This window comes from Malania oleifera, chromosome 2, assembly GCF_029873635.1.
Source record: "Malania oleifera isolate guangnan ecotype guangnan chromosome 2, ASM2987363v1, whole genome shotgun sequence".
Classification (NCBI taxonomy): domain Eukaryota; kingdom Viridiplantae; phylum Streptophyta; class Magnoliopsida; order Santalales; family Ximeniaceae; genus Malania; species Malania oleifera.
This window is the reverse complement of record NC_080418.1, coordinates 109,162,464-109,175,380: the sequence shown is the minus strand read 5'-3', so window position 1 is coordinate 109,175,380 and position 12,917 is coordinate 109,162,464. Positions and strand designations below refer to the sequence as shown.

At 34.7% G+C, this 12,917-nt stretch overlaps 1 protein-coding gene across 2 annotated transcripts in view; it reads left to right on the top strand.

Moving 5' to 3' along the window:
- LOC131149620 (AUGMIN subunit 2) overlaps positions 1–12,917 on the top strand; it is a 47,110-nt gene that overhangs the window by 13,017 nt on the left and 21,176 nt on the right. For both annotated transcript variants that reach the window (XM_058100235.1, XM_058100236.1), the window contains exons 3-4: positions 4,782–4,904; positions 11,374–11,478. In XM_058100235.1, coding sequence (XP_057956218.1) covers positions 4,782–4,904; positions 11,374–11,478 — 228 coding nt within the window. The remainder of the gene's footprint in view (positions 1–4,781; positions 4,905–11,373; positions 11,479–12,917) is intronic.

Sequence of the window (12,917 nt, the reverse complement as noted above, 5' to 3'; positions counted from 1 at the left end):
AATCTTGTGCTAAGATGGTAATTCTTTTGGTGATCATATAAGGAGGATTCATGAGCATTAAAGCCAGCAATGCACTTTATAAAGAGGATGCAAAAAATCAATATTGAAGGTCTAAAGAATTTCCTGAAGGTGATACAGTCTTGCTGAATCAGCCGCTCACCTTCTCCTGCATTGTTCTTTTACTAGGTAATAATGTAGTTATCTTTTTAACATTGTAGTGGGAGAATGTTGGATTGGTCTGAGAACTTTGGAAGAGAGGTTTTTTATTGAATTTCAAGGCTTTGGAAAAAGGAAGGATGCTAGCATTTATTGTGGTGCAGTTGGTTAGAGAGGAATTTGAGAATTTTCCAGCCTTACTACAACTACTCTCAACATTATTGTATTGGAGTTATTTTTTTAGGTCTTTGTCTTTCAGTCCTTTCTTTAAGTTCTTGGACAATTGAGATTACACCTTTTTTAAGAGCTAGGATTTGTCTTTTTATTAAGGTTTTATGCTACGTAAGATTTTGTTAATTGATGTGGTGAGGTAGTCCAGTTTTTTAAAATTGTCATTCCATAAAGATACATTTTCTCTCTTTTCCTGGATTTAGGCTCCAGAAGACCAGTCCCCTGGCTGACTGTTTGACCTCTATTGCTCCCTTCTTCAATTCTCTTACTCTTTCTTACGATAAAATTCTAGCTAGGATATGTTTGCTGATATCCTGACCCTCAAAATTAGTGCTTGTTCTCCTTTGTAAGCCCATTGGTGCAAGTCTCTCTTTCTCTCTCCCTCTCTCTCTCCGAGAGACATACGGAGGAGAATCATCTGAAAGATGATGTTTACGGAGGAGAGATAAGTACTTGTTGTCATGAAGTTCCTTTTTTGTCGTAAATTCCTTTAGGGTTTGTTTGAGACAATTGAGTACTTTGTGGAAGTCATAATTTATTTCACTTTTTTTTGAAGATTTTTTTTGGGTACTTTAATGACTTGACTGTAGCTAGAAATGGGCAAAGGTGGGTTAGGTTGTTGTCCTCAACAATGCATTGTGTTGGTACCCGAGTATGGTGTCAAATGTGCAAGGGTTCCCTCATTATTTTGGAAGTGGGCAGGTAAAGAAGTTAGTTCAGGAGACTAGGGTTAGATTTGCAACTTGGAACGTAAGGACACTTATTGCTAAAAGTATGGAGATGCTTGACACAATGATAAGAAGAACGTATGATTGGGGTAGGAATTGAAAAATTGGATGGGGGGAAAAGCTGGAGAAATTGAAAAATTGGGTACATTAGGAAAGAAAAAACATAAGAATGTGGTTGGAATCATTGTAGACAAGATCTAAAAGATTGTGTCATAAGTGTTAATAGTAGGGGATAGAATCATAAAAATAAAGATGGTCATAGGATAGAGAGATAATAAATTGAGGGATATTATTGAGTGAGAGAATATTGATAGGAGCAGATCGGAATGGTCACATTGGTCAGGACTATAGAGGGGGTGAAGAGGATGCATGGAGCACATGGATATGGTGATAAAAATATGGTCAGTGATATGATCTTAGACTTTGATGTGTCAGATGATATTATAGCAATGATTTCTTGTTATAAGAAAGGAAAAGAACACTTAATAACCTTCAAGAATGAACAAAATAAAAGTCAAATAGGTCTTTTATTAACTAGGGGTTAGATCCCAAAGTTAATCCAGGGAAGTTTAACTATACAACACAAAGTATTTGTGCTATATATAATTATATATGCATTAAAAAATGGAAGAGAAAGGATAATATAGATCAATCTAAGAGAACTAGGTTGTGGAACCTAATATAACAATATTTGTTAAATAAAATGATAAAATATGGTGACTGGAAAATATATGGTAATGTAGATGCAAACACTGATATAGCAGAAGAGGTTTTAGGTGAATGTAGAGGAAGATGCTGGACTAGTAGGGATAGTTGGAGGTGGGATCAAGATGTCCAAAACAGTTGTGTTTTTGAGACTTGATAAAAATTTAGAAACATGGAAAGTTTGAAGATTATAAAAAGGCTATATAAATGCAAAAAATGTTCTTAATGAAACTAAGCACAGAGCTCATTCTAATTTATTTATTTTTTGATAGCAAAAGAAATTCATTAGATAAAATAAGAATGTACAATCAGGAGAAGAGACATCTCCTCAATAAAGTCTGGAAACCCCAGGGAAAACAAAAAAGGAAAACCCAAAAGTGTAAAAAACAGCCCTAGGAAATCAGCATGGCCTAAGAAGTCGACAGAGAATGGCAGAATGCCAATCCTGCTGAATATCTGAGAAGTATTATATCCCCTTGAAATTACTATTACCCACGCACTACAGGGAAGCCAGAGAATGAATCTTCTCCCACACCAACAAAAATGTTAATTTGCTTCCCTTAAAATATATGCGAGTTTCGTTCCTTCAAACCCCAAAATACTGCAAATAAAGCACTAATCCATAGCATTTTTCCTTCTTCCTACCAAACCCAACAAAAGATATTTCCAGAAACGCCTCCACTGTCCCTGGGCAAACCCAACTTTCTCTAAAATAACTAAATAACTTGTTCGAAACCTTCCATGAAAAATTACAGTGCGAGAAAATATGTGGGGCAGATTCTGAAAAGTTAAAATAAAGCATGCATATATCTGGAGAGAGAGCCTTTAAAGGCCTCCTAATCTGCATCAAGTTATTAGTATTTATCCTATTTAGAACAACCAACCAAATAAAAATTTTGACTTAGGGGGGATTTTGGACATCTGATTAGTTTTGTAGAGAGGAAAGGAAAAGTTGGTGCTATCCAAGAATTCACAAAAAAGATTTGCAAGAATAGACCTCCAAGGGGTCCAACAACCAAGATCAGCTATAAGCTTCTGAGGATACTTGTCAATTATTTAATAGAACCAACAATGAACATAGCTCATTTGTTTTTCCTATTGTTCGAGGATCTCCTAAAATGAATATATATATATATATATATAAATTTGCTACAGCTACAGAAAGAAAGAGTAATGATTTAGGCATAAATTGAATAAAAAATACGGATTATAATGTTTTTAGTGAAGAAGGAGATATAAAGGTAAGATGGCGAACTTATTTTCATAAGATATTTAATGAAAACTAATTAGAAGGCTTAAGAATTAGAATTGACAAATGAGGAAAAGGCTAAAAATTTCAGATTTGTCTGCAAAATTTGCATTAAAGAAGGTGAAAAATGGAAAAGCTATAGGATTGGATACATCCTAATTCAAGTTTGAAAATGCTAAGGTTATAACGGAATTATATTGTAAACTAATTTATTTAACACAATTATAAGAAATAAGAAAATGGAGAAAAAACACTTCAATACCTATATAAAAAACAAAGAAGATACTCAAATCAGTAATAGCCATAGTAGAATTAAACTTATGAGTCATACTTTGGAACTTTTGAAAAGGGTAACAAAGGCAAAGACTGGAGATGAGGGTTGAGAATCAGTTTGGTTTTATGCCCAGATCAATTACAGAAGCTGTATAATTATTAAGAAGATTAATGCAAATGTTTAGCGAAAAAAAGAGGGACTTGCACATAGTTTTATTGACCAAACGAAGCCTATGATAAGGTACTTGGGGGATTTCTATGTGTGCTCTGGGGAAAAAAAAGGAGTGTGTTGTAGGTATTTACATGTCGTTAAGGATAGGTATGATAGAGTCATGACTAGCATTAAGACTATGGGTCAAGAGTTTAGGGAATTCCCAATCACAATAGGTGTACATCAAGGGTTTGCTTTGAGTCCTTAGTCCCTAGAGTTTTGTGTTAGTGATAGATGAACTTGTTAGGAAAGTACAAAATGAGGTTCCTTGTTGTATGTTGTTTGCAGATGGTATTGTTTTGATTAGTGAAACTAGAGGTGGAGTAGAATCTAAGTTGGAACTATAGAGAGAAGCCTTAGAATCTAGGTTTTAAGATAAATAGAAATAAGACAAATATATGCATGTAATTTTAGTCATGTTAGTAGGAATATTGGAGAAAAATTAGACTTGATGGTTAAAAAATTAATTGCACGAATAGATTTTGATACCTTAGATCTATTATGCAAGTTAAAGGAGAAATTGAAGAATATGTAATACATAGGGTTAAAGAAGGTTGGATAAAATAGTGAAGTGCTTTTGGCTTGTAGGCGATTGGAGAACATTGTTAAAGTTAAAAGGGAAGTTCCATAGGACGCTATTAGACCTTTATGCTATATGTATTAGAATGTTGGGCAACTAAGAAACAACATATCCAAAAAGAAAATGTTTCCGAAATGATAATGCTAAAGTAGATGAATGGTATACCTCTAAAAGGTATATTATGGAATGAACTTATTTGTTGTTAGCTAGGCACAGAACCCATAAAAGATAAGATAATGGAAGGATGGTTAAGATAGTTTAGGCACATGCAGCCTAGGCCAAATAACACACCATTGAGGATTGAACTAGCTAATATTAGTGGTTTAAAAAGAGGATGGGTGGGAGGGGGTAGACCCTGAATTACATGGAGTGAGGTTGTAGGCAAGGATTTGACCACCTTCATTTATGAGAGGACATTGCCCTAGATTGTATAGAATGGTGGAAGAATTCACGTAGCCTACCCCACCTAGTGGGACTCAAAGCTTGTGTGTTGTTGTCGTTTATTGATTTTGCATGTCAATGTTGTCTTTCCCTGTTAGGTTTGATGATAGTATAAACTTTGGAAAGAGGTACATTCATTGTTTAATCAGCTGTAGTGCAAAGGCTTGACTAATTTTAGTTTTATGCTCTCCTTCTTGCCCTATGCAGGAAGAAATCCAAAATTTATCAAGTACTGGTGAAAAGGGAGATGATCTGATAAGGGTTTTAAGAGACCTTACCACTGTGCAAAGAAAGATAGCGGATTTACAAGTTGAACTACAAGGTCGAAAGGTGAGGTACCATTATTCATTTCTAATATATTTTCATCTTGTATTCTAATTCATGTTTGATTTTTGTTTTATACGTGGGCATGCTTTCTGCTCTGCTTTGATAATGTTCTGATCTACCTACTATCACATGGATTAGCTCCAAGGGTGTACGTATGCCACTCAGTGGGGACGTCTACTAAATTACTTGATTATGTTTGTTTGCAATCATAACTTTAATTCATGCACTGTATAAGAAAGAAAATAGCGTTGTAGATGGCAAGGTGCTGACCAGAGGTACTCTTTGGGAGACTGAAAGTTGGTTTAATACTTATTCTATTCAAGTTTTGTGTTCTACATTCAAAACCAATTTTTTGTAGGGTTTATTACTTCCAATCTGGAAAATTTGCCACATGTTTCCAGCCAATCCAGGCTGTGAAGCACAGATACTTGTAAACATTTATTATGTGCATGTCATACATGTATTGGATATGTTGACCCTGGGATATGCAGGGATACATATTGCATACACATCCCTGACTATTAAGTTATTAACATATTTTTAGATTTTAGATACAACATGGGGATATGTGAGGATACGCATGGAATGCTTCTGGGAAATGCCCGAGGGTCGTTTTAGATTTTCCTTTTAAAAACGACAACTTTGAAATTCTAAACTCTGTTTATTTTGAATAATGGTGTCAAATGTGCTAATTATTGAAGTTGGTGGACATCTTCATAGAACAGATTATAAGAATCCCTAACCTTATTTCGCCTGCTCTTTACATGATAATGAAAGAAAAATCTATTTGCTTTCTCAGCTCTCTCATCCTCCTTTCTACATTTCTCTGGGTCTCTCTCTTGATTCTATGCTGCTTTTCCTTTAGACAAGATTAAAGGCTGAAGCTTAGTCATATTTTCGGAAGTTTACTATGTGTGCGGACTAGTTCGAAGCAAATCCAGTTTTCTTATTTTGCAAGTTTCGGGTTTCATTTTCCAGTTTTTCCCCCTCCTAATTTTGAGTATTTGCCCAATAACTAGTTTATTTTGGATTCGGACAGCTTCCCACCCCCTATTTAGCCCCCATTTTACATGATCAAGAAAGAAAAATCTATTTTCTTTCTCAGCTCACTCATCCTCCTATCTACATCTTTCTGTGTAGACTCTTGATTCTATGCTGCTATTCCTCTGGATAAGATTGAAGACTGAAGCTTAGTCACAACTCTGGAAGTTTACTGTATATGTACTAGTTCTTAGGAAACCCAGTTGCTTTCTCTTGCAAGTTTTGGGTTCCATTTTCTTGTTTTTTCCCCTCCTAATTTTGAGTATTGCCCAATAGCTAGTTTGTTTTGGACTTACGCTCTCCTTCAGCGGCAAGTAACCAATGGTATCTTGGTCCCTTTCAAAACTCAACTAATCCACTGAAGGAGGGGCTTCCCTTAGTTTCCACCTTCTAGATAAAAAGGTACAAGATTCAAACCTGTGACCAACAAACAAGCATTGTCCATTACTTGCTTGAGCAGGAGTTGGACAACTTGCAAAATTCCCTTGGGTTTTGTTTGTGTTAGAATATCTATATTGTCTCTACACATGTTACGACCCTCTTGGGTGCTTTTTAGTTTTGTTTAAAATCAGTAACAACAATAAATATACACAATTTTTAAAATATTTCACTGATATATTCTGACCATATCTATTCTAATGGTCAAGCATTTCCATATTAATATAACTGTATCAATTATGACCATCTTGCTTCCTTGATTTGAGATTCTCTGCATGTGTCCTACATGCACGGGTTCTGTCATCTGCATTTTTATGGTCTATGTGGTTCAGAGTACACATCTTGACCCTTAGTTTCTTAGTTTTTTTTTTATTTCTCTATTCACTCATAGTTTAAGCATGTATTTGTTATAGAAGTACTTTTTTATTCTTTTTGTGTCATATATTTATGTACCTTTTTCTTATATCTTTACCATCCGCGTCAATCAGGGTTTTTGGAAATTTCTTTGTTTTTTGTTTTTTTCCTTTTCTTTTCTAAATCTTCTTTGATATATGTTATGCACATGAGGGCTTTTTTTCTTTCCTTTTTTTTTTTTTGAAGGTAAACAGGAATTTATTAAAAGCATACTAGCTATGCAAGGAAGAGGGAATGTAAAAGTAAAGGAGAAGTTACAAAATAAAAAAAAAAAGGTAGACAAAAGAAGAAGCTTTTACCTGCCCAAACAACTGCTGTAACATTGAGGGGACGACTGTGCCCAGTGCCCACTGTTGTGCCAGGGAAGAGCACTATAAAGTTCATCCAAAGATAAGGGAAAAGGCTCATGCTTAATTAGACTTCAGATGTATAGGTTTTAGACTACTGAGTAGAAGTATAGAATGGATCTTTCAACAAACTCTGAAAGGCTTTTTGATTTCCTGTGGACCAAAACTCTTGTAAAATAGCTGCTGGAATAGTGAATCTTAAAAGCTGGAGATCACCTTTCAGTTTGTATGCTTCCAATCCCTGGAAAGAAGAAATCCTGTAGGGGGCGTTTGGTTTGTGCACGGTTTTAAAACTGGATCAGATGGGCCGGTCCAACCAGGTTGGGCTGGAACCAGCTCCCTGGCCAGTCCAGGTGATATGATCAAATTTGGAGGGAACCAGAGTCAACTCGGACAAAACCGGACAACTTTTCCTGACTCTGCCTGACCCAGTTAACCTGCTTGGGTTGATCCGACGCCTTATACAAGGGAAAAAAAACATGGAATAATTCAGCAAAGCCATCCAGAAGACTTGAACCTGCGACCCCCTGACCCTCACTAGGGGTGTATTCAAGTCGAGTTGAGTCGACATAGTAAAATACTCGAACTCGACTCAACTAAAAAAATGTTATACTCGAAATTTGATTCAAACTTGATCAATTTCATAATTGTTAGACTCGAACTCGATTCGACTAGAAGTTTGTAAAGCTTGAGCTCAACTCAATTAAGCTCGACTCTATTAGAAATTAATATTAAATACATATACAAATACATATAATGTACATATAATATTAAATTTATTTGTACATATATATTATGTGACATATATAATATGAAAAGAATAAAATTAAAAGCTCGATTAGGCTCAAAACTAGACTCCAGTACTATTACTGAGCTCGAACTCGACTCGTTAAAAATACTCGAGTAGCTCAAACTCGACTCGAACTTGATTAGAATCGAGTTGAGTGGAGTTAGGGGACATGTCGAGTTTGAGTAGCTCATGAGTAAGCTTGACTCAGCTACGCCTCTAACCCTCACATTAAGTCTCTAGTTGACCACCGCACTGTCTTGCAAATTATGAATGAGAATATATATGTGTATTCCTATATGACATGCAAATTTGTGTGTATATAATATATATAATTATATATGTATATATGGTTTTTAATTGGATAAAATATTTTCTCAATAATAATAAGTTTTAAAAATATTTTTTATAATAGAATAAGTAGAACAAAATTTGTTTTGGTTTTGTTGATTTTTTCCCCTAATTGACTTAGTATAACTAATACAAAGTATATAAATATATGCACACTGCTGGCACATGCTCAATGACCTCTTGTTTTTGGAAAAAAATTGAAATTATTTAATGGAGATAATGGAAGAGTTAAAATTATTTAAAAATTTAAAACTAAAATTAGTTTGTTAAAATACTTACGTGTCCGTGTTTTGTAAAATTTGTAAATTAATGATAACTTTTAAGATTAAAGACATTTTTGGAACAATGAAAAGGAAAAGTGTTGATTGTTATATATGTATATATAATACCAATTCAACCACTGGTTTGACCTATCCAGTGGCTTCGCTGGGTCGATCACCGTTCTGGGTTTTAAAACTATGGGCTTGCAGTATCTTTAAACATTCTTGGTTCCTATATTTGTTTGTGCGTGGGAATCTACGTGGTAGGCATCTTAACATTCTTGGGAATGAAATATTTCCACAAAAACATGGGCATCTTATTCCCATCGTCTCTCATGGATGAGTTTTATTGGAATTCTAGTATTCTACTTTTTGTACCAAATTGCTGTTTTTATTTTAGCAGTGTGGGATCCCATCATTGAAAAATTTGAAAAAAAGTTGGCTAGATGGAAGAGGAATTTCTTATCAAACAGTGGCAAACTCACTCTCATCAAAAGCACCTTGACAAATCTCCTTGTTTGCTTCATGTCTCTTCTTTACCTACCAACTTCAGTTGCCAAGAGATTTGAAGGAATTCAAAGGAGGTTTCTTTATGGAAGCTTCGAGGCGGAATTCAAATTTCACCTTATCAAATAGGACAAGGTGAAACAACCCTTTCATTTAGGAGGCTTGGGTTTGAAGTCCCTCCACATTTTCAATAAAGCCCTATAGGAAAATGGTTATGGAGATTCATGATTGAGAAAGACCACCTTTGGCGGGGAATCATTGCTGTGAAAAATATGGGCTTGAACATAATGATTGGATCTCCCAGGCTAATAGAGGACCACATGGTGAAGGGGTGTGGAATTTCATCAGGAAAGGCTGAAATGATTTGGCTTCTTGTATCAGGTTTCAAATGGGGAGGGGGGACAACATTCATTTTTGGCATGACTCATGGCGCAATCAAGAAGCTCTTAGCTTCTTATTTCCAGCCATCTATAACTTGGCATGTGACAAAGGCGCCTGTGTCAGTCAACACCTTCAAACCTCTGATCAAATGCTCTTTTGGAACATCCCCTTAGAAATGTGGAAGATTGGGAACTCAACCAGCTCACAGACTTATACAGCTTTCTTTACAGCTTCCAACACCATAATAGCACTGATCTTTCTATTTGGCCTTAGATGAGAAGAGGGCCTTCATTGTTAGATCCTTCTACATCCCTTGAGACTCAGATGTGGAAGACAGCAGCCCCCACAAAAGTTGCCTTTCTTGCATGGGAGGCAGTCCTTGGTAAGATTTTGACTATGGATAATTTGCAAAGAAGGGGTCTGTCAGTAGCCAACAGATGTTCCCTTTGCATGGATGACGCAGAATCTGTTGAGCACATCCTCCTTCACTGCATTTGGACAAGGAATCTATGGAATATGGTGTCGACTCTGGTTGGACAAATGTGGGTTATCCCTAACTCTGTGGAAAGGGAACACTGGGCTTGGAAAGGGATTTGGGCAAAAAAGGATAAGAGAAAGGCTATGTCTCTCATTCCCCTTACAATTTTCTGGTGCGTTTGAAAAGAAAGGAATGTGTGAGTGTTCTCAAATTCAACCTCAACAATCCAAAACAGCGAAGAACACTGGTTTACTGCAGTCAATGGCTGGCATAGTGGGACTGTTATTAATGATTATGATGTAATCTTTGATTTTTGTGACACCCTTCATAGTGCTTGATTTACTCTACTATGGGTTGGCATCCCCTTGATGTCTCTTCAAGAAAGTTTCCTTTACTTATAAAAAAAGCACAATAGTAATTACACTCTATTATTATATTTAAAATAATGAATTATTAGTAAATTGAAAGTAATATTATTGTTGTGTTCAAATAATATAATTTAATTATTAATATTTAGACACTTATTACCTCAATTGTTTCGGTTAATTGGATTCTTTAAGTGTTATTATTATTTTTTATATTTATGATTGTTGAGAATTTTACGACATGGATTTAATTAAGTACATATTCTTAATAATTTTTTTATATTGAAAATATAATTATTCTTCATATATTAGGTATACACATGTCAAGGGTATGATGGTATCTTTTTGAGATGCCTGTTAGGATTCCCATGTTCAACCAAACATTGACATGGGAATCTTATGTACATTTCTGGTAATCTTACAATGCAAACCGAGTAAAAATATTTCCATGAAGCAAGCATACCATTCCTATGAATGAGATTCCTGGGGATGTCATTTCACAGGTATATTTTTGATACCGCAAATTAACTGTCCCCTTAGGCATTGTCATTGAAGCTGCAAGAGGCTTAAACAATAGGACCAAATCTCCCAAACAAAACTTTCTTCATTTTTTTCACATAAATACCTGTGGTTAGGAATCTGCTAATCTCTCCACTGCAGGTTGTTGAAAATTAGGGCCTTTCCACAACTCCCAACCAGACAAGAAAACTAGTTGTTGATGGAATAAGGGCGCACTGAATTACTTTGCGAGCAAAATTGTTCACTGGCAATAAACTAAAAGCAGAGTTGTGAAAGAGCAATAACTTGTATAAAGATTTTATAGAGAACAAACCACTACTTGAATTGAGCCAAATGAAATACCTTCTTCATCATCAGAAGATTTTACAGTTAGTGGGCTATTGCTTTGCCTGTTGGCTACATTATTCCTTCTTCTCCATTCAGCTTGATTGCTTTAGGACCATTTCTGTTGGATTAGATTTTATCAATCCCTTTTTCTTTTTTGGGTCTCGTTAAAGGGAAAGTAAAATTCTGCAACATTTTTTGATTCTTTTTGCTTGTATGTAGTACTCAGTTTACCAAATTATGCATGTGTAAACTTTTAGGATGACAAGAACGTGGCGCATTTGACCCATGTGAGTGAAATGGAAAAGAAGTGTGAGACTTTGGCAAGAATTACCACCATATTGAAGGATGTTATTCAAAATAAGGTATTTTATCTTGTTTTAATTCGTTGATATATCTTAAGGTTGAGCTCCATGATTTTATGTTAGAAATGCATGCCATATTTCATTTTTATTATACTTTTTACATATATAAATGTGCATGTGCGTACATTACATGAAAAAAACACTATGGGCCTGTTTAGTTGTGGAAAACACTTTTATTTTTCCACGTTCAAATTTTTGAATAATTTCAAAAAATGCCACTTTGTTTTTCATTTTCTAACATTTATATAAGAAAACTAGAAAACAATAAAAAGATGTTTTGACTTTCTTGTACATATTTTGAAAACTAGAAAACAAAGTGGCATTTTTTTAATTATATTGAAAACTGATAATGGAAAATACAAATGTTTTCAACAAGTGAACAGTGCATATTTAATTTTTGTATTTGAATTTGAAAATTAAAATGTATTAATGAGTGAGATCAGATTTGCCATGGCACAGCATATCCATTCAATTTTTCGTTTAGAAGGCTCAAAGTTTTCCTGTTCTAGGTTAGGTCTACGGCTATTTAGTGTTACTACATTGTTGATATATTGATTCACTAATCTGTTTCATTCATTATTTTACAAATGAACCAGTTGACATCCTTAAGTGACAATTTTCTGTTTGAGGGTTAATGACTGAGAGTGTGTTGTATTAAGAACACATTTATCTATATTATTGTAGTCATGTATCACATTGGATTTTGAATGAGTTCGTCAATCATATTCAAGTTTGGATTCAATATTTGTCTCCTTTATCCTTTTTAATTTTTAATTTTTATTATTCTTTTATCATTGTCATTGAGTACTTGTAATTTTTTTTTTTTTTTTTTATAAAACATTTGAATAAACAATCAACCCTCTTGACCACCTCATGGAAAAAAATATGAAATCTTTGGGAAATATTTATTGTGGAAGTTGTTTCGCAAACTGAACTGTGGGGTGTAATTGGAAGATAGTTTGCTAATAGAATAGTTTCCCATGGCCTCTTTGAAGCATCTATCCTTGTTTCTGTGATTTTAAGTGTGGTGATTACCATGAGGCAGTATATAATAGCATGCTGTTTTAAGTTGGGCCTGTTTGGTAATTCCAATGAAATCTAATGTGAATTCTTGTTCTACAAAATAATTAATAGAATCCAGCAACTACCTCCCCCCCCCTCTCTCCAACTCAAATTTTAGAGAAGTTGGCGTTGGGGCATTGATTGAGACAAAAATTGAAGGAGGAAAAGAACAACGTCTGAATTCACTCTTTTGACACTATTTATGTGGCAGTATTCTGCATTATTCGTCTCACCACTTAAATTGAAAAAAATTAGAGATGAGCTCTGAGAAATTGCAAATTGAAGATTTGAAGTATTGTAGCCAATAGATGGTATTCTTGCTTGGATATGTTCCAAAAATCAAACAAATGCTTTGGTATTTTCTTTCATCATTCTGC